This window comes from Neolamprologus multifasciatus, chromosome 16, assembly GCF_963576455.1.
Source record: "Neolamprologus multifasciatus chromosome 16, fNeoMul1.2, whole genome shotgun sequence".
NCBI lineage: Eukaryota > Metazoa > Chordata > Actinopteri > Cichliformes > Cichlidae > Neolamprologus > Neolamprologus multifasciatus.
The window spans coordinates 4,031,809-4,054,492 of record NC_140454.1 but is presented as its reverse complement, the minus strand read 5'-3'; the positions used below and the strand labels follow the sequence as shown (position 1 = coordinate 4,054,492).

Sequence of the window (22,684 nt, the reverse complement as noted above, 5' to 3'; positions counted from 1 at the left end):
AAGCTCAGGACAGAACAGTTATCAGTCACGTACTTCATACAAAATTAGCATATATTGAATTTCATATTGATCCTCTGAGTGTAATGGTACATTTTAATTTTAATTTATCAAAGCTAAACAATAATTTTTCTTTATTTTGCTCTTGTTCTTGTGCAGCACCACATGCCCCTGTCGGTTCGATCTTACTTTTCTAAATTATTGACTATTTCAATGGAGAACCTAAATGACGTGGACCAAGGTTTGTCATTACATATCTCTATTTTGAATGTGACAAGTCTATCATTCCCCTGTTATTCATAGACATCAGTAGAGCTTTTGACTTTTTCTATCTAAATTAATTGGCTTTTTTACAGTGGCCTGCTATGGTTAATAATAACATGTTCAGTCATGAGTGAAATCAAAGCTTCTCTTCACTTTAGCATTTAACATTCCCAACAATATAATGTGCTGCATTAATCGAAACACAGCTAATAAAACCCAATTTTCTTAATGGAAACATCAGTAGCTCAAAATTAGCAACCAAAGGGCTAAGTCTGCAGTTCACACTCATGTGAAGCTACAGCCTCCCCCCCCTAGTCTCTGTCCTCCTACTCCTGCAAAAACAAAACAAAGCGAGACAAAACATCCACCCTTCTTTTACAGGCTGGGTGAATTGTTTGTAGAAATGTACTAATCCTAAAGTCGGTATCGTTTTTGTCTCAGTATCAAGTCAGTTAAAACTTTTAGTCGTCAGTCCATCACAGTCCAGTCACATGCATACATTCACACACATTCATACCAGATATTGCTGATAATGGAGTCTCACGCGCAACCTAATCAAGCCTCCATCACCAGCAAGATGACGTCATCATTTTAAAGGAAAACAGTTCCTTGTTTTTTTGGACTGGATTGACTCGCTGCAATCCTTTTAGGCTCAGGACTTCTCATGTGATCAATGTCCCATATAAGTGAATTTCTCCAGAGCCCATTATAATCATGGAGAAAAATACTTTGCGACTGTTTCTAGTAATCATGTTTTATAGCGCTTTAAAGTTCAATCTCTCAGGCCTGGATTAAAGAGCTGATTTGTTAAATCAGGAACTCACAAAATACCAAAATATCACCACCGGTGGATCACTCCTCTCAGATGTTCTTATTTCAGTGCACTGTAACAAAGCAAAGACAAACGTAACCAATAAAATACTCATATAATAACAAATACTGGGGCCCGTTGGAAACATGTCCAAACATAAAACCACCTTTCTCTCTCTTAGAGAAAGAAAACAATTCAAACCTCACTGATAAAATCAACCTAGTGTTAAGCAAAACCCAAAATCAACCAAAACTTCACCAGAAAGTTTTTCTCCGTCCCGGGACAATATTGTGTAAGCATACAGGTACCGTAACTTCTTTTGCACTGACAAAAACGTGTTGGACTTATTTGTTTCAATAGTGGACACTAGTTGCACACAAAGGTTTTGCTTTGGTAGAAACTTAAACAACTGAGTTAAATCAACACAACCTTTTCATATTCAGTAAACCTGTGCATTTTGTGTTCATAAAACACGATTAAAACATGTTCATATGGAGTAAGTTGAGCTCCTGGAATATTTTAATCCTTCACAATTCTGTCATTTTATTTCAACACTATTCAATAACTTTTATCCAAATTCTACTTGGTCCCTTAAATACTACATGTTGTCTTCATATTGCCTACGGTTCAACAAAGTCTAAATTCTGGTTACCATAAAAATTGAATGGGTCTACAACAACTACCATCCTCCTATCTTTATCCTGATTGCACAAGGGCTGGGAAATAACTCTAAAGTGATAGGTTACGAGGCAGGGTGCACCCCGAACCGGTCACCAGTCTATCACCTAGAAACAAACAACCATTTACACTTATATTCACGGATAATTTAGAATCATCAATTAACCTAGCTCTAACAGCTGCATGACTTTTCACTGTGGCAGGAAACCAGAATACCAAGAGAGAAACCACTGCAAACTAACCAGACTGTGGACTTGCACCCAGGACCTTCTTACTGTGGAGCAACAGCACTCACCAGCATGCCAACAATGTAGGAAATACAGGGAAGCTATGATTTCCTGTTGAATTTTGTACAGATCTTTAAAGCCTGAGGCAATTGTGTTAAATACACGTGGGATGCTTACATAAATCCAAGGGCTGGCCCCCTTTTCTTTTTTCTTTTCTTTTATTTATTTATTTTTTTCAGTGTGTTCCTCCTTCAATTAAATCTCAATCACAAAAATGTGGCGCTCCGAAATAAGGCTCACACCGTTAATTCATCATTTTCACTCTGTACCACTGCTCCTTATCAGGCTGTGTGAAGCACAGTAAACAATTCAGTCGAGGCCTTGAGCCATAAACAGACATCACTCACAGACATTGTTTTCATAACCAAACTGCTTTAGACCCTGTCCCCTAAATCTACACAAATGCCCTCTGGGTGACATGAAATGCATTTAACCAATTAAACAATCAATGGCTTCTAGTTGTTGTAACAAATTCTGTATTTGGACGTTTGTGTGCAGCATTTTGCGTATCAGCATAGCATTTGTTAGTAAAGCATTCTTCATTGCATCAGCGTGTGTGTATCACTCTTCATTGCACAAACATGTATATGTATGTGTGTATGTGTGTGTGTGTGGATCACTTCTCAGTGAATTGAATCAGCATTTCGATTTGTGTGCGTGTGTGTGTGTCATTTCTCAGTCAATCAACGAGTGCATATGTGTTCATATGTGTGTTTCTCTTGCTTCTGAGTCAGTGTATGTAAATGTGTGTGTTTGTGTGTGTGTTTGTGTTCATCACTTTCCTGTTCTGGTGTTCTGGGTAAACCAGGGCCTGAAGCGTGCTCTGGGGTCCTGCCCTCCCCCTTTTCAGTCCGTTTGGGTCCATTGGTGCTGCTGCCCAAAGTTCTCTCCATACTGGTTCTGGCCCCAATTGAGGCAGTCCTTTTCTCCAGTGTCCTGCATCTTCTCCTTGTCCAACTCCTCCTTAACTTGACCCTTTTTGCTTCTGTAGGTCCTTCAGGGTTTGCTCCTGGTGTTGGAGCTTCTCGTCAGGTTTGACAACCTCCTGCTCCAGCAAGCTCCGGCCTGATTTTAAGTCCTGTATCTGGGACTCCAAGCCTGACTGATAGGTTCGATTAGCAGCCAGCTCCTCCTCAGGCATGCTCAGTTTCTGCTCTGATGTCTTGAGCTCTTACTGAGGGCAGAAACCTCAGAGTCTTTTCCGTACACGTCAGATTGAAGTTTATTGATGTTTTCCTTGCTTTGCTCCACGGCCTTCTGCAGCTCTGCTGTTCGGCTCTTCTCAGAGGTCAGCTCCTGGCCGAGCCCCGACACCTGTGCCTTCAGCTTATGTTCTTCTGCTGCTTTTGTCCAATCTGAGGTGCCTTCTGACCTCAGTTACTCCTCGTGTCTCTGGCACGCCCTTTTTGCTGCCCGATCCTCCGTGTTGGTCCATCACTGTCCTGCACAGTTTTAATGCAGAGTTGTTAAGGTCAGCATTCTTTTGCTCGGCCTCACTTTTCATCCGGGCTTAATAGGCGTCTCGTCACAGCTCTGTCAGCTGAAGCTGTCTGGAAATCTCCCCCGTGTCGTGAAACGGGCCTTGGATTTAACGTTCTCCGTCTCCGCTGCATGAGATCTCTTTCCTGCAGCACTGTTGACATTCTCAGGCTGTTGTTGTGAGTCCAGCTGCTGTAGCATTTGGTCAGGGTCACATCAAAGATGGTAGAAAGGAGAGCAAAGATGGTAGAGGGGAGAGCAGGAGTCCAGGTCAGCCTCGGCTTTCCGGGCTGACAAAGCAGCCTGTAATTAAGCATAAAGAGAAAAAACAAAAACAAAACAAAAACAGACGAACAGGAAAATGATGTTGTTTGAAAATAATGTTGTTTTGGCTATGTTATTCAGAGAGGGGCCAGGCCCTGTGTCAGCCTTCTCCCCCCCTTTTTTTTGTTTTTTCTCACTATATAATCAACTCCTAACCCACCAAGTTGACAGGACAACACAGGTACACGTTAAAATTCTTAAGATCATGTTTAATAATTCAAAAAAGGAATTTTTATTTCATTCAATAATCACTTGTATTAATCAATCAGAGGAAAACATGTCACAATTTGACTCTTTCAACCACTAAATTTGTTGTTTCATCACTGGTTTATGATTTACCAGTGTCTGTCTTTTTGAAGTCAAGTTGTTGTCCTGCAACCCAGAGAGTTTAATTGTTAGTAGTGGATAGACTTTATCATTTAACATCAGGTGTATGTTAAGTTTCGCTGCTTTAACCTTGCTTGAAAATCTTCACGTGTTCATGAATGTAAGCTGTTTCTTCATTGCGTGTGTGTGCGTTTGTAGGTGGGTTATTTTAACTTTTTTTTTTTTTTTTTTTTTTTTTTCTTCTCAAGCAAGGCATTTCTCCAATTGTATGTGTTTTTAATTTTGTTTCCCAAATTTTGATTTCCCACCTTAAATAACAGCATTCCATGTCTTCAGCCAGGAATTAGAGCTTGCTTGTGAGATTCAGGGACACATGGTGCCAAAAACAATTCAGTGAAAAACTTGCCTGAAAATTTCCAGTGATGGTAACCGATAACTGGAGGAGAAGATGTCCTTTAAGCTTCTTTTTCGGGTGGGGACAAAGTGAGAGGTCAACCTGTAAAATTTTGAGCCAGAGCTTGGCATGTGTGTCGTCCCAATTTTGTTAATCTATCCTTTTGCTGCTGTACTCAGGTCTCCTGGTTGAGAGAAATCCACCTGTATTAAGAGACTAAAACATTCATTTACTATTTTTCTTACAACATCCATTTAATTCATCTACCTAGATTTTACTCTCTCTCTTGGTGCATAGTTCACACAGTCAGGCAGTTGCCTTTTATGGGCATGCAAGTTTCCGGTCACTTACCCCCAGCAGCTGCGAAGCCGTCTCTCCCATATCAAAACCCAGCCAAACATTAAACATTCACCGTAGTGATTTAAAACTTTATTTGTAATATTGTAATCAGCAAAATCAGCGTTTTAATTACAGGCATGTATCATTGTTTGCAAATCATATTTATAAAACTCAATAACACGCTAAACAGGAAGTCCTCTGTGGGCTTCACAGCAGCCACCTCATTTGCATGTTCACACACTATCTAAAAATAGCTTGCAGCGCTGCAGCGCACTGTCGTCACACACAGCCTCGTTTCACACTCAACTCTCTATTATTTTACAAAGACGTCTTATATTTACAATCACTCTCAGGCCTGAAAGTTTTAGCGCCTACACAATTTTGACAAATTTAAGATAACGGGTCCAACCGAAGAAAGTCCAACTTTTTTGTAATCAATTAACCAGTATCAGACTCTAACTGTATCTGGCCTCATCTCTAAAGTCCCTAACTCAATTTACAGTGCCCAAAAAAGCGCAGATACCGTTCAACACGGTAAGGAGACTCTAACTCCTAGTTATTCTGGAGTGCCCCAAGCTCCACAGTGACCAACTGACTATCCCTCAAAGAGGACAAGGCCTAGGCGTCCCTGGCCTTGGCAAGCGTTACCTCTGAGCACTGCGCCTCCTAGTGGACTCTAACCACCGTTCTAACAAAATTTATAATACTTTTAAACCGCCGTCAACCCTCTAAAACAAGAGTATGACCGACGCAGATGCAACGTTATGGACAATGGAGCCTCTAACTCTCAACATGGCCAACACAGATGCAATCCTTTAAACCAATGGAGACTCTAACTCACAAAATGACCAATTCCCTATCCAACTACCTGAGACTCTAACTCAGTATTATTTTCCTTTACCTTGGGACTCTAACCCAGTATTATTACCTTTACCTGAGACTCTAACTCAGTATTATTACTTTATCTTGGGACTCTAACCCAGTATTATTACTTGTAACCTTACTTCAAGTTTCAAAACTCATGAGATTTTTCATCAAAATCAAAACAGACACTCACCGGCAACTTTTACTGAATAGACATTTAATTTTATCGTCCAATTCAGCACACTTCGGATAAAATCAACAGGCCTGTGCCTACCTCTTTTATAAAGGCGCCTGTCCACTCAGTTCGATTGCCGGATAATGTCTGCCCGTCTGACCACCTCGGACCGTCCAAGCCTCCAAAACTTCCACCCCAATACCACAGGACGAGCCCCCAAAACTGTTACGGATTCAAATATTGAGGATGGATACAGGAGGAAAACCCAAATAACCACACTGGTCCGGCCGGGTCAAGTCAAACGATGATTTAATGAACACACGCGTGGGAGATGGACACCATACAGCAGACAGCATCAGATCTCAAAATGGTGGAGCCTTGATCAAACTCTTATAGCCTCTAGTGGCCCCCACCTAATCATAAAAGCCTAAACATTCACATTCTTTCTCTCACACAGCGCCTAAGCTACGACCTTGGCTCCCTGTTTATCTGCTCCTGCTGATGGGGCAGAATGCTCTGTTCTCTTCTAATCAGACAAATAAGGCAATGACTTTCTGTGAACAATATTTTCTTATAACTCAGCAGTATAATGCATCATAAAACAATATCATTCATTCACAATAAATCAACAGTCTAATATAATGCAAATCAGTTTACCAAATGTAATAGTTATCACCTTCTTCTAATTCAGGAGCATAATGCAAACTAAAACTACATAATAATTCACAATCTTTAATTAGGGGTCTAACATGGCATAAAATAATATCATAATCCCACAAGAGCCTTCAGTTTTCAGGCCCCTCTTCTGTGGAACCAGCTTCCAGTTTGGATTCGGGAGACAGACACTATCTCTACTTTCAAGATTAGGCTTCAAACTTTCCTTTTTGCTAAAGCATATAGTTAGGGCTGGACCAGGTGACCCTGAATCCTCCCTTAGTTATGCTGCAATAGACGTAGGCTGCCGGGGATTCCCATGATGCATTGAGTTTTTCCTTTCCAGTCACCTTTCTCACTCACTATGTATTAACTGACCTCTCTGCATTGAATCATATCTGTTATTAATCTCTGTCTCTCTTCCACAGCATGTCTTTATCCTGTCTTCCTTCTCTCACCCCAACCAATCACAGCAGATGGCCCCGCCCCTCCCTGAGCCTGGTTCTGCCGGAGGTTTCTTCCTGTTAAAAGGGAGTTTTTCCTTCCCACTGTTGCCAAAGTGCTGCTCATAGGGGGTCATATGATTGTTGGGTTTTTCTCTGTATCTATGAAGCGCCTTGAGGCGACTTTTGTTGTGATTTGGCGCTATATAAATAAAATTGAATTGAATTGAATTGAATCCAGATCAGTCAAACACGGTGTGCTTGGCGCAGACACCAACTGATCGCTGTAGTAGGGTCCATGCTCACAGGTGCTGCTCGTAAGGGATACGATTGTAAGCACCTGGGGTACCAGAACCTCAAAATAAGAGTCAACAGCAGAATAAGTTGTTTGGCAGAAGAGATTTGGCAAATACTCAATCTGCTGTTCAACCTTCAAATGCATTTTTCCTTGCAGATGTGGCGCAGTTTATGCAGAAAGGCTTTCAAGCAGTGTAAGAAGCATTGTTATAATAAAAAAAAAAATACTTGCAAAAAAATGAAAACGATATCTTCTTAAGAGAATTTTCTTGGAATGTGGAGACCACAATAAAGTATTTCAATACAACGCAGTGCTGCCCCCTTGTGCTGAACTTTGAGGTTAAAGAAGTAACTTGAGCACAAGAGTTTCACTTCTAGTGATTTTCTTTTTATTACTACTTAAGAGTCGGATCTCGCCTTTGAAGTAATCTCCACATGAATAAATGCAGGTAATCTCTCCACAGGTTTTCCAGGACTCACTGAAACAGTATCTGCACGTGTCAGACCTGCCTTCACTGAGGTCTGCAGCTCTCTTCTGCGTCTCGGGAAAATCTTTAACGACTTCTCGTTTCAGCTCGAACTGTGAAAAAGTCTCTCTGCACTGCTTGAGCACTTACGCAGGTGCGAGGCTGCCTGTGTGGTCCACAGTCTGAAGAAGAAAAATCCAACATTAGTGCACATTGGTTGTCATGGTGAAACCTTGCAACCCTGAGGAGGTGATGTAATCATCCACCAATCAACACAGAGATTTGTGTAATATATTACCTCTTCAGGCCAAGTCTGGAAAATAGATCAGTCTGCAAGCTGAGATCCTGAGATCCCAGACAGTTTTGGAAAATTTGTTCAACAACTTGGATTAAATGTATAAAATGTAAAAAATCTGAGCAAGGAAACTGTTGGACATATTGGGATAAAATGAAATTAATAATAGTTGGACTACAGGGCTCTGCAACATGTAAAAAAACAAACAAACAAAAAAACGAAGATCTGAAAATTACTTAAATATAGAGAAGACACAATGTAGAGGCAGGGAAGACAGAAAAAGGAGGATAGTGGATTTTCAAATTGGGTTAGAAATATATATATATATATATATATATATATATATATATATATATATATATATATATATATATATATATATATATATATATATAAAATAAAACCTGATTATTAGTCTGACCAGGGGCGATCCTAGGATTAGAGTTTTGGGGGTGCTGAGCACCCAGAGAGCTGCCCAGCCAGGCAAGATAAACTTTACGCGTCATGATGAGACTTCTTCCCTGTCTCTGTCAGTCCCTGCATCCTTAAATGTCTCCAGTTGTCCCGAGTTCTCTATAACTGTCTCCTTGGTGCATTTAAACCCCTGTTCCTCCCTGTCCTCGTCGTCTGTTGTCTTCTTCTCCGTTATGAGTCATCATAATTTTACCATCTCTGTGCAAGTCTGCAAATTTCTTTATTAAATTCAATATATTTGTACATTTTAACACAATTTAATCCCCACATTTGTGAAAGAAAAACAAAACACTTTTTTGAAAAGTCTGTAACAAAACCATCAAATCTGATAAAGGTTATTTAAATGCTGCAAAAGAAGAATGGATTGGAATAAAAAATATACATATCCTAACCTTAATTACTGGGGAAGAATAATGAATGATGCTCATAGTGAGTAAAAAGTAAACATTTTTTTTTTTTGCATGATTCACTTTTAATGTGTATGTATAATATAATACAGATACATAAAAAACCACTCCCAAAACAGAATAAATTATTACAAATAAATTATTACAAAATATTAATAAAAAAACTATAAAAATGGAGGCAACTTTGCCTGTGGTAGAATGTATAAAATGTATGAACAAATCTTTATTGCAGATACTAATTTTACTAATTTAATAATACTAATTTTGTGTTGTAAGATTTATGACTTTCATGCTTTCATAGTGGTACTTGGGAGAGGTGGGGGAGGGGGGTTATCTATACTTTTATTGTTAAAATGTTACGTCTCAACCAAGTACTGTATGCTTTTTATATTTTTAGTAGTGTCTCACACAAACAGCAAATATTGTCCAAAAAAAAGTCAGAAAAGTAAGAAATCTTTGGGGGTGCTTTGATTCATTTTGGGTGGTGCTGAAGCACCCCCAAAAATGGGCTAAAATCGCCCCTGGGTCTGACTGATTATTGATTACCAGATTCAAATGCTATCACTTGATTGGATGGATGTTATCACTGGTAATCAGCCCTATAGATATGAGTCAGAAGTGCCCAGTTATTATGTATCCATAAGTATACCACTTAACAGTATGTTTAATAAAGCTATTAGCATAAAGGGGAACGGTATAGTTTTCCTTACAGTGATTTGTATAATAACTACTATTTTAATTATACGCTCACTGGCCACTCATTCACACAAATATCTAATTAGCCCATGCTGAAATTAATCATCAGAAAGGGGAAGAAGTTATTAAGGTGACATTGACCGTTGCATGGTTGTTGGTGGCAGATGGGTGATCTACTGGCAGTTTCCCCACACAACTGTCTGTAGAGTTTACAGTGAACGGTCCAAAACAGAGAAAATATCCAGTGAGTGGAAGTTTGGTGAAAATACCTGGTTGTTACTGGAGGTCACTGGAGAATAGCCAGACCGCTTTGAGCTCACAGGAAGGCAACAGTAACTCAAATATCCGCTCATTAGAACCAACGTGTGCAGGTGCCACGCCTGTCTCAATTTCTGCTGTGACATTTGGATGGTGGCGTCAGAATTAGGCATAAACAACACGAAAGCATGGATTCATCCTTCTTTATATCAACAGTTTGGGCTGCTTATTTTGTTTGCACTCTTTGTACCAACTAGGTGTTGTTTAAACAACAACCTGTGACCTTAGGCGGGTGTGCAAACCCTGGCAAACCGATATAAACATACCAAACTATCTGTGCCTTCCCTAACGAATTCGTTTTAATTATGTCCCACTATGACTTTTTAATGTTAACAGATGTCTGACTAGGCTGTGAAGAGATTATATTAACTGGCAGCAGATGGCGCTATAGTGAAACAGAAATAGGATTTTAAAAGTTACAACTACAGCTGCTTTACAGTTACTTTGTCTGATTCTTAAAAGCTTCAAAAATGATGCTTTTTTTGTCATTGATGTTTTATTTCTTTGTTGCAGCATGGGATACTTTCTCAAACATTTAGGGTATTTCCAGTTTTCCACATAGTACCTGCTGTTTCCACACCCACTTCCAATTTCTTGTGCTTCAAAGAAAATTAAAAAGTAAAACCGAGATTTTTCCCATAACTCTCCAGAGCCACGCTCATGTCCCCGTGAGGTGATGCTTGCACGGGACACGTCCCCTCACGTCGCCCCTCTCCCAGTGCCAGCACTACTGGCTCTAATCCGCCGTGGCGTACCTGGCAGATCGCTCTGGCGACACCGGCGTTGTTGCAGCCTGGCCCGGCCCCACACACCCGCATCCCCTTTAATCCTAATGAACTGCCCCGAGGCCCCGGGGCCCGAAGGGAAGTAGGCCACTGGAGGTGAAGCAGAGTGAGTGAGTCTGTCACATCATTTCTACAACTACATATAAGCTGCTTCCTCTCAATCCTTTGTCACCTTCATTTTATTGTCTTCTTTTGTTGATTTTCGTTGTAATAGTTCCTCTTCCTTTGCTTTCTACACTGTGACCTCAGATGACCTTTATTTTCCCTGCAAGGGTAAAAGTCACTGGGTGGAGAGAAGACTGCGGTGAAGGATATGAATGGAGAGCCTGGGGATAGCCTCCACTAGTTAGGGATTAAGTTGCTGCTATGTGGAGAAAGGCAGAGATATCACAGAGTTGCACAAATACTCATCAACTAACGGTGCTGCTTTCGTAAGGAAAAAAACTTTATTGAATATTTCTAAGCTCTTGGAAACAAAAAGCTGAATGCATGTGCACATGAAAGGTGTTGGCATGGATCGTTACCTGAACAAACCAACCAGATATGTGCCCAGGAACCTAAGGGAGCGCCTCTTGCATCATTAATTTTATCATATAACATAATATGTGTGCAAAGGAGTGTCAGGTAGATCTGCAGGAATCAACAGCTTCTCTTCATCTCGAGTATTAACTACATTTTCAGTTAGCATAGCACTACATTTGAGTTCTGCATAAATAGGTGAAAAACAACCACAAAGAGATCTAAAGTGACCAAGGAGAAACTGAACATGATTGCAAAGTGTGTGTTCGTGTGTGTCAGTGAATGAATGATGTGTCTGAATGCTCAGTTTGCAATTTTTTTCCCACTCTTTGATCTGTATGATGTCAAAGAGAGCAGATATCTTTAAGTGCTTGGTGACTCCGGGGTAGCTCACTGGGTGTCTTGGCGCGGCTGCTGGCCTGCTCCCTTGGGGATTGTGGTCCAGGGTAGATTGGGCATCTTTGTCGCGCAGTTGGACACCCAGGGCTCAAAGTATAGAAACTTGTTCCCACCACTCAAAAATATAGAAATAAATAAACCTAGGCAGAGCTACATAACATTTTTGAGTTGTTATCTCACAACTGTGACATAGTAATAATAATAATGGATTGGATTTATATAGCGCTTTTCAAGGCACCCAAAGCGCTTTACAATGCCATTATTCATTCACTCTCACATTCACACACTGGTGGAGGCAGCTACAGTTGTAGCCACAGCTGCCCTGGGGCAGAAGCGAGGCTGCCATATCGCACCATCTGCCCCTCTGGCCAACAACAGCAGGCGGTAGGTGAAGTGTCTTGCCCAAGGACACAATGACCAGGACAGAGAGCCCGGGGATCAAACCAGCGACCTTCCGGTTACAGATATGCGTCCCAACCCCCTGAGCCACGGTCACCCCGTAGTAAGCCAAATCTTTTTCTTATGGATGGCAAAAGCAAAAAAAACAACCCAAAAATATTTTCAGTGGAGGAAACAACCTTCCATACAAGATCACCACTTCATTAAAAGCCAAGCAAGCAACAGCCAATCAAAAGAAAGTTGGCTTAAACAGAGAGCTAACATGGCTAGTTTCAGACAGAGCATGAACTTAGGATTTGCACTAATATAAGAACTGCAAGACTTAAAGTGCAGATGGCCGCCCCTCCCTGAGCCTGGTTCTGCCGGAGGTTTCTTCCTGTTAAAAGGGAATTTTTCCTTCCCACTGTCGCCAAAGTGCTTGCTCATAGGGGGTCATATGATTGTTGGGCTTTTCTCTGTATCTATGAAGCGCCTTGAGGCGACTTTTGTTGTGATTTGGCGCTATATAAATAAAATTGAATTGAATTGAATTGAATTGTAGTGTCGTCTTCACTGTAGCCTGGTACAAGCCAGCTGTCATGCAAGGGCGCTGCTTCAATGACCAAGTAGCTGCTCACTCAAAGAGCAGTAATGATGACTGTGTTATCAGTGTTTGTTTGCCCATCAGTCTCTTTATTAGCCTCCACAGTTTCCAAGATATCATTTTCAAACTCTGTGTGATGCTAGATGCTAATAAGAGCTCGAGCAGATTTAATTTTGGTGAAACTTGGGTCAAGGTCAAGATCACACCAAGTGGCAAAATGAATAAAAACTTTGAGAGAGCTGAATAACACTCTTACAAAAAAAGCTTATAGAATCCAATTCTGCTCCAATCTTACTGTAAAGCTGCAACAAACACCATTTTAGTAATGCTTCAAGGTCAAATGACAGGGAAAAAGCTTTAGTTTTCACTGTTTTCCCCAAACTTTAAAGCAATATGTTAATCATTGTACATCAGTACAAATGAGCCATGAAAACAATCCAGATGTCATTATTGAGGATTTGCTGACATCAGCATAAAACATCAAAGTTTGAATATAACCCTCCGGGGGTTACTCTACAGCGACTGTAGAGTAAGTTGACCTGCATCTTGAACTCTGAGTGCAGCTGAAGCTCGATTTTTAGCATGTCCAGGGATCAGAAGTAGAGAGTACAAACCAGTATTTCTACTTCACCAATGTGAACTTCTAACATAGTGTTGCACCAAAGGCCCCTTGTCCACCAAGATGAAAGCTGCTGTCAATGGTGGCATCTTTACAAAGAATTGTCTTTGGTCAGTCACTGTGATGTCTCATGTTCTCCAACAAAGTCCTTAAAATTCCAAATTCCTGCCTTTAGAGTCGGAGAGTTGGGTTTTAAAGAATGCGTTGACTCTGGTTAATGAAGCCAAGCCACGGCTTCACTAATTAGTCAAGTCCAGTAATGGCTGGAATCCGCTGTTAGTCAAAGCTGCCAAATACCTGATGGCTACCAATCATGCTCTGTCTTCATGGGAAAAATACCCACAATTTATTTTGCTGACTCTCATTTCCCCAATTAAGAGGGACAGTTGAGGGGCAGATCACTCCAGGGCAGACTGATTTTAGGTGAAAAAAAGGGCATACTGTGATCAAATATTTGCAATTCTTCATGTTTTTGGGTTGTTGTTGTTTTTTTTTTTTTAAATCAAAATGCAATAATAATGTCATGGTGAATGTTAGTAATGGAACACATACTGTAAGCATATGTGAACACTACATAGGTAACGTGTAGGTATAAGGATGAGGAAGAAGAACTACTAAGACTTCTCTCAACAACAGTTGTCTTAAGGTGCTTACATTGTAACCCTACAATATTATGTCTAAACACTTTTTAAAACCTCATTCAAAGTCTGTACAAAAACATATAATGTTGTTTCTTGAAGGCTGAGATGCTGTTATGCATCACATGTTGGAGCAACGCTTCCACATCTCACAGAGCGATGCCAATTAAAAAATGCTGACACAGTAGTGTGACACTCAAAGCAAAAATGTCTTTTGATCATCACAACAAAAGGCCAAAGCACTTGTATAACAGAATGGATGTCTTAGTGAGTGTGTCTGTGTGACCTTCGAAAAAACAAGCAGGTGTTTGCAGTAGTTAGCCCCTTACACAAACATTATAACCTCAAGATCGATGTGATATGATCAAATCATAGTACTGTGCAAGCTGAGATATTTTTCTAGGAAAATGGGGAAAAGGTGCAGTGATTCTTTTGAAACATGCGCAAACATACATAGAAATACGGTATATAATATTGGTATACAGTATATACCAATATTTGGTATGACCACCTTTATTTTCTGTGGAACCAGCTTCCAGTTTGGATTCAGGAGACAGACACTATCTCTACTTTTAAGATTAGGCTTCAAACTTTCCTTTTTGCTAAAGCATATAGTTAGGGCTGGACCAGGTGACCCTGAATCCTCCCTTAGTTATGCTGCAATAGACGTAGGCTGCCGGGGGATTCCCATGATGCATTGAGTTTTTCCTTTCCAGTCACCTTTCTCACTCACTATGTATTAACAGACCTCTCTGCATTGAATCATATCTGTTATTAATCTCTGTCTCTCTTCCACAGCATGTCTTTGTCCTGTCTTCTTTCTCTCACCCCAACCGGTCGCAGCAGATGGCCCCGCCCCTCCCTGAGCCTGGTTCTGCCGGAGGTTTCTTCCTGTTAAAAGGGAGTTTTTCCTTCCCACTGTTGCCAAAGTGCTTGCTCATAGGGGGTCATATGATTGTTGGGTTTTTCTCTGTATCTATGAAGTGCCTTGAGGCGACTTTTGTTGTGATTTGGCGCTATATAAATAAAATTGAATTGAATTGAATTTTCAACACAGCCTTACGTTTCTTTGGCAAGCTTTCATGAAATTTACTTAATTAGTGCTCAGGAATTGTTCTCCAGACTTCTTGAAGGACAATCAAAGCTCTTCTTTGGATGTTGGCTGTCTTTTGCTCTGTTCTCTGTCAAGTCAATCCCACAGTGCTTTATTAATGTTGACGTCCAGGCTCTGGGGAGGCCAATCCACGACTGTTTCAACCATGTTTTATACTTTCTATGCTTATTAGCGTACACCACTTTATTGATGTAGAAGGTATATTTGCTTAAAAACAGAATAATAAAGTAACAGACCTCGAGCACAATCTTCTTTATTGGCCTGTACTGCACAGAAAACCAACTCTGCCATGTCCATGTAGTACAGATAACAACCATAGTGAGCTGCCTTTGTAGAAACACCTGCCAATGAAAAAGCTTTCACCCCACTGTGACAATCATAATGTACTGTCCTAAAACAGGTATATAAAAACGCTAAACACACAAAAAGTCCTAAACTAATGACTCAGGAAGCTAGGGTGAATCAGAAAGAAACTTACTGCTAACATAAAAGTTTTTGTGTGGTATAAAAAGTAACACTGGTGGTCTTAAAGAGTTACTGCCATGCAGTTTTTGATACTTTTAGACAGAGGACGGCTAGCTGCTTGTTGCTTATTGCTAGCTGTTTATTGTACCAGTTATGCTAAGCTAAGCTAAAGGGCAAATATGAAAGCTATCAATGTTAATTACTAATATAAGAACTAATAACTCAAAGAAATACTTTAATTTCCCAAAGTGCTTAACTATTCGTAAGCCACATGCTTTAAACAGCCTGTTGTTTCGCCTCTAGCTTATTTATAATACATTTTTAACGGTTTATCCCTCAATGTGTTTGACTTTTATTAGTAGTAACCAATTAGGAGTCTCCACAGTAGCATTTTCAGATGCATGCCTGCCCCTCTGTGCACTCGTGTGTGGGTGTTTTTTCCCCTCTCTGCCTGGTTTGGGATTTGCTGGTCGGTGACATGCCTCCCTCCGCCTGGCTCCTTATAGCCCCGCGGAGGTAGGAATCCCGGACGAGTGGTACGGACATCGCCGACGGAGACCGCAAACACGGAGCGGAGCGTTCCCCTTTAAACACGGTCTTATGACTACAGACCGCTTCAGACTGAACCAGAGGCTGACAGCCGAGAGCAGAAGACGGGTTACTCTACTGACAGGAAGCCGGGGGACAGTGACTGACGGCAGGGGACAGACAGGACACAGGTCCGCTGCAGAGGCTGAATGGTCTGTGTCCAGTCAGAGAACAGTTGAACGGAAACTACCTCACCTGTCCGCAGGTACGACACACAGCTGCACCGATAGTTATCATCACAACAGAAAATGATCATGTTAAATGCATTGAGCCATCCAAAAGTGTACCTTAAAAATGCAGCACTGACATATTTTACCTTTACCTCTTAGAGAAAGATGCATTTCAACACCTTGATCTCCAAATAAAAGGAATGTCCTAAATTTAAAATCTTACTTTTTATTTGAGAGAAATCTGCAGTATTAATCCTACATTAACTAAACAGGGTTTCGTTATTATTTGTAGTCATGTATTGACATGTGAAAATCATTTTATTGTGGCAGCTTGCCAGAAACAGCTTTTCACTCAGGATAGGCCAAATCTGCTTACCCTTATATGGAGAAAGTACTACACTGAGCATCATGAAAAGGTAATATGGTCATTAAAGCTTCCCTTTTTGAGTGGTGCAGGTCTGCTTTGCTGTATGCCAGCTCGTTGTAGGCTCCCACATTTGATAACTGAGTGATCCACAAGCAGGATGCAGGAATCCCAGCGGATCCACCTGTCTGGGACGGATAGAGTGGTTAAAATGTGTCCCACTCATTCCTATAAAACATAAAACCCTTAAATAGTTGCTTGATTTCATTGCTGCATTGGAGTTTTTTTTATTCTTTTTTTTTTCATCTTCCAGAATTTTGTGTTTTTGTCCGCGTGTCGCACCCTGTGGACACATCCTCTCGTGCAGCACTGAGGAGATGTGTCGGCTGCCAGTGGCCTCACTCATCATTTGCTTCTGGTTGGTGGAGAGAAGCTACTGCAACAACAGCCTTCAGGACAGCATGAGGGAGCTGCACACCAGGTTCGCCATCAGCCTCTACCAGACTCTCACAGAGACGGAGGACAACTCCAACTTGATCGTGTCGCCAGTTAGCGTCTCCTTGTCTCTCGCGCTCCTGCAGCTTGGCGCCAGGGGCAACACACTTGCTCAGCTGGAGGGAACACTGGGCTACAATGTGAATGGTAGGTTTCTGATATTTCCTCTTTTAACATCTTTAAATATAGGAATGGAAATGTAAGTTTTTATCCAGGTGGCATTAGAGGCTCCTTATGCTGTGTGAAAGAGGCTGAGAGAGGGTGGCCCTCAGTGCTGTTGGTACCAGGTGGTGTGGAGCAGTGCTCCTGCTGCTGTTCGCCCTGCAGAGCATAGTGGTGTCTGGAGCCATAATACCTGCCTCTACACCAACTCTAATCTCATTAACGACTTCTTCAGCCCGGCCTTTGGGTCAAGAGGTTAGGTGTTTAATTTACAAACAAAATGAAAATTACACCTGGGGATTTATCTCCACCTCTTCCTAGTGATGACTTTAGGCTCTAATTTAGCTTCCATCATGAAATAAAAAGGATTTCCACGACACCGAAAGACATGGTCATCAAAGAATCCTGAATTGAATTGAATCCTGAATTATAATCCCCAGAGGTGTGATTCTATACATGCATATCTTTATGCCAGTGTGACCACTGCAGTGAAAGTTCATTAAAAGCTAATAGGTGCACAAATAAGGTGCTCGAATTGCAAGACGTGTTTCCAGAAGGGTTTCTTTTCAGAGCAAGCGCTGAAAAGCGGTGTTTGACTTGTGTGTAGATCATTTTAACTAACCAACTAACTCATCTGGCTGTAGTTGACAACAGCTGGGTAGAAAAAAACATCTGTCTTCTTTTTCTGCAGATGCCCACGTACAAGACTTCCTGTCGCACTCCCAGGCCAACATGAACAACAACAGCCAGGGGATGTGGCTGCAGCAGACCTGCACATTATTCATCCAGAGTGGTGTTCAGCTCCTGCCTGGGTTCACACAGCTTGCATCAGAGTGGGCCAACACCAGCGTGGTCCGAGCCAACTTCAGCCAGCCCAATCAAACCCACAGCCAACCGGAGCGAGCGGGACACCAGCAAGGTAACCCAGACAGAGCTCCCGCTAACTTTTACTCTTATGCTGACACAGATCAGGGTGGCATGGATCCTGCAGTAAAATAAACATTGATGTGGAGATTTTCAGAGCGCTTTGGTTTAATGCACATCCTGTTTGTGAAAGCACACTTAGATCAAGTCCTCTCACACTGACCACACAACAGCAAACTAAAACTCGACATCACTGAGATGATGACAATCCTTTTCTGCTGGGCAACGGCTTCCTAATATGTTGGCAATAAAAACATAAGAGAGATATTATTTTAGCTTGTGGCGTTCCTCTGCCCCCTGGTGTTAGAAAATATATTAAAGCAGTTTTAATTCCAATTTTCAAAGCAGAGGTTTCTTTGAGAAAAAACATGAATTTCTAACCCATTTTCAAACATTTCTACAGATTGTATTATCTGCAACATGGCCTGTAGGTCAGGTGGTCTGTACATTGACCTTCGGTTGTGCGTTTCAGATGAGTCATGGCATCTCCTGGCAGGAAGCGTCAGCGGTGAGCTGTCAGGCTCGGGCGAGGCCCAAGCAGAGGCTCTGTGGTGGGGACACCGGCCGCAGGTGGCCCTGGTCAACACAGTGGCCTTCAAGGGCGTCTGGCAGAAGCAGTTCATGTTCACCAACACCCAGAATCTGCCATTTGTGCTCTCAGATGGGAATGTGATCAAGGTGCCCATGATGTATCAGGCCGCAGAGGTTAGCTTTGGTAAGAGGCGATGTTTCACTGACACTTACAGGCTTCAGATCCCAGCCCACTCTCTTATCTACCCAAAATGTTTCCAGGTGCAGATGCATTTAAAAGCTAAACCTTAATGAGGTGCTAATATATCAGTGTTTTGTTTACAGCTGGTTCCCATGTGGTCTGCTGATAGAAATTTGAAAAAGTGCTGTTGCTGCTATAATTATAATCGCATCTAAGACAAAACACCACTGCAGTTTGGTGAAACTCATCTTAAAAGTCCCCTCAGGAGTTTACTGATGACCAAACTTCTTTTAACATTTGGAACATTTGCAGTCCCGATCATCACTTGGATTGCTTGTTTCATGCTTTGCCCCGTATCTGTTTTCATGAGAACCTTTTCCATCGTGTACTTTAAAGGAAGTGAAGAACTTCATCATCAATCATTTGCTATCATTGCACTCAACCCGTCAGATTTGATATTATTAATAAAAGCTTTAGTTAAAAAATAAAAGGGTTTATTTCTGTGTATGTTTACAATATTATAAGCTTTGTAGACCCAGCACAGCAGCCACAAGAAGGAGCTAAACAAAGCATGTAATGACCTCTCTGGCAGGTCAATTCAGGACAGCGTCAGAACAGCGCTACACCGTGTTGCAGCTGCCGTACCTGGGCCGCTCCCTGAGTCTGCAGGTGGTCCTTCCCAGTGAGAGGAAGACTCCGCTGTCCTCCCTCGAGGCCCAGCTCACCGCACGCCAGCTGGCATCCTGGGACGGCGGCCTGCGGAGAACCAAAATGGACATCTTCCTGCCGAGGTGCAGCAGATCACAGACTTTTGTGCTTGAAAACCATCTTCAGGTTTCGTTTAGAAAAAACGAGAAATAAAACAGCAGATTACATAGTCTCCGTCTGGTATTTGCAGATTTAAAATGCAGAACAAATTCAACCTGAGGTCGGTGCTTCCTGCTCTGGGCGTCAGTGACGCTTTTAACCCGACAGCAGCTGACTTCACTGGAATATCAGGTCAGCTTGTACGTTCAAAATACCTGTTTCAACAGCTTTTTTGTATGTTTCATGCAAACGGCTGCTCAATATTTTTTACTCCCTGCAGCAGAGGAGGGTCTTTATGTGTCTGATGCCTTCCATGAAGTAAGAATAGAAGTCACAGAGGATGGAACAAAGGCAGCTGCTGCTACCGGTGAGTAACGTCTGCTACAATAGTGGAACAGAAACGAGTGCTTATCATATAAGGTTGTTAAAATGCACTCTTTACTCACACAGCTATGGTGCTACTCAAAAGATCCCGCGCTCCCGTTTTCAAGGCGGACCGACCCTTCTTATTTCTGCTTCGACACATTAAAACAGGTATTTATCCCTTTTTTTTTTTTTGCACATTTGAGCAAAACACAAAAAACTGGCACAGTGTTGCAAATCAGATTTGTACAGTCTGACGTAATCTCCAACAAAAGCACTATTTACTTATGCTTGAGTGACGTTTTCTTATACACAAGTATGGTCGACGAAACAAAAGCCTTCCACTGGGGCCAGAACCTGGAGACTGTGGTTGGCTTTGCAGTGGGAAAATTGCAGATAATTTATTAATCATAAAGAAGTAAAATACTTCTGTGTATATGTAGATGCAGCTGAAATCACCCTGTTTTTTAATTCAATTCAATTCAATTTTATTTATATAGCGCCAAATCACAACAAAAGTCGCCTCAAGGTGCTTCATAGATACAGAGAAAAACCCAACAATCATATGACCCCCTATGAGCAGCACTTTGGCGACAGTGGGAAGGAAAAACTCCCTTTTAACAGGAAGAAACCTCCGGCAGAACCAGGCTCAGGGAGGGGCGGGGCCATCTGCTGTGATTGGTTGGGGTGAGAGAAGGAAGACAGGATAAAGACATGCTGTGGAAGAGAGACAGAGATTAATAACAGATATGATTCAATGCAGAGAGGTCTGTTAATACATAGTGAGTGAGAAAGGTGACTGGAAAGGAAAAACTCAATGCATCATGGGAATCCCCCGGCAGCCTACGTCTATTGCAGCATAACTAAGGGAGGATTCAGGGTCACCTGGTCCAGCCCTAACTGTATGCTTTAGCAAAAAGGAAAGTTTGAAGCCTAATCTTAAAAGTAGAGATAGTGTCTGTCTCCCGAATCCAAACTGGAAGCTGGTTCCACAGAAGAGGAACCAGGAACCCGTTCAGGATGCAGTGGCGTTACTGGTCCAGCCCCCTTGAGATCAGACTGGAACATGTAGCCAAAGGGAATTCAAGAGTTTGACATGAAGCGTCAAGGGACGAAAAGACCAATCACTGGGTTGGTGGCAGCAGTCATGAATATGGATAAAGATATGAAATTACAGCAATAGTTTTTGCAAGGTGCCTCTGTTTATCTGAGGCCAGTCTTGCTCTCTGCAGGATTTTCCAAACAATCGTGAAGGTTTGAATATTTGATATGGCCACCTCTAGTGGTGATATCAAAAAACACACTAAGTTGATCTACAAAGACTGCATCAGTGCAATTTCTCCCTATATCTCTTTAATTATAGTTATTATTGCTTAACTAGCATTCCACATGATCCTTTAATGCAAAATATTTATTTGCTTTCCAATTCAGGATCCATCCTCTTCATGGGCCGAGTAATGAACCCAGCAGACCAAGCATCCTGAAAGCGTCCAACCTGAACGCCACTCACATTCACCTCCACAGCAGGCCATTTCACTACTGGTATTTATTTGTGGACCGAATGGAGGCTCCACAGACACGTCAGGAAGAGGGACATTATTTTTGTACATATTTGTAAATAAAATTTTAATATGTTTTTACACTTTTGGTGTTTCGATCCTCTTTCCATTTGATGCGACGTTCAATTCAATTCAATTCAATTCAATTCAATTCAATTCAATTCAATGTTATTTATATAGCGCCAAATCACAACAAAAGTCGCCTCAAGGCGCTTCATAGATACAGAGAAAAACCCAACAATCATATGACCCCCTATGAGCAGCACTTTGGCGACAGTGGGAAGGAAAAACTCCATTTTAACAGGAAGAAACCTCCAGCAGAACCAGGCTCAGGGAGGGGCGGGGCCATCTGCTGTGATTGGTTGGGGTGAGAGAAGGAAGACAGGATAAAAGACATGCTGTGGAAGAGAGACAGAGATTAATAACAGATATGATTCAATGCAGAGAGGTCTGTTAATACATAGTGAGCGAGAAAGGTGACTGGAAAGGAAAAACTCAATGCATCATGGGAATCCCCTGGCAGCCTACGTCTATTGCACCTCAATTCACCTCAAACAAGGAAAATCCCTGGCTCTCACAGACCTGTAACGTCTTCTGTAAGAAGCTTTTCTGTCCCCCACTCGTTACCTGTATTAATGGCACCTGTTTGACCTCATCATCTGTATAAAAGACACCTGTCCACAGCCTCAACCAGTCAGACTCCAAACTCCGCCATGGCCAAGACCAAAGAGCTTTCGAAGGACACCAGGAAAAGAATTGTAGACCTGCACCAGACTGGGAAGAGTGAATCTACAATAGGCAAGCAGCTTGGTGTGAAAAAATCAACTGTGGGAGCAATCATCAGAAAATGGAAGACATACAAGACCACTGATAATCTCCCTCGATCTGGGGCTCCACGCAAGATCTCATCCCGTGGGGTCAAAATGATCATGAGAACGGTGAGCAAAGATCCCAGAACCACACGGGGGGACCTGGTGAATGACCTGCAGAGAGCTGGGACCAAAGTAACAAAGGTCACCATCAGTAACA

The 22,684-nt window shown here is 41.7% G+C and overlaps 1 protein-coding gene and 1 long non-coding RNA gene across 3 annotated transcripts in view; both read left to right on the top strand.

The window, feature by feature from the left end:
• LOC146500033 (uncharacterized) overlaps positions 1-22,684 on the top strand; it is a 347,579-nt gene that overhangs the window by 111,976 nt on the left and 212,919 nt on the right. The window lies entirely within an intron of this gene.
• Positions 15,258-22,132, top strand: serpine3 (serpin peptidase inhibitor, clade E (nexin, plasminogen activator inhibitor type 1), member 3). 2 transcript variants are annotated; one of them, XM_085135999.1, is made up of 9 exons: positions 15,258-16,304; positions 16,947-17,275; positions 17,982-18,209; positions 18,687-18,929; positions 19,519-19,717; positions 19,825-19,925; positions 20,017-20,100; positions 20,184-20,267; positions 21,528-22,132. In XM_085135999.1, the coding sequence occupies exons 2-9, from the start codon at positions 17,011-17,013 to the stop codon at positions 21,578-21,580; spliced, it is 1,257 nt and encodes a 418-aa protein (XP_084992125.1). In that variant the 5' UTR covers positions 15,258-16,304; positions 16,947-17,010; the 3' UTR covers positions 21,581-22,132. The 2 variants fall into 2 exon arrangements, with proteins under 2 accessions (XP_084992125.1, XP_084992124.1); XM_085135998.1 differs by having other exon boundaries at positions 20,014-20,100.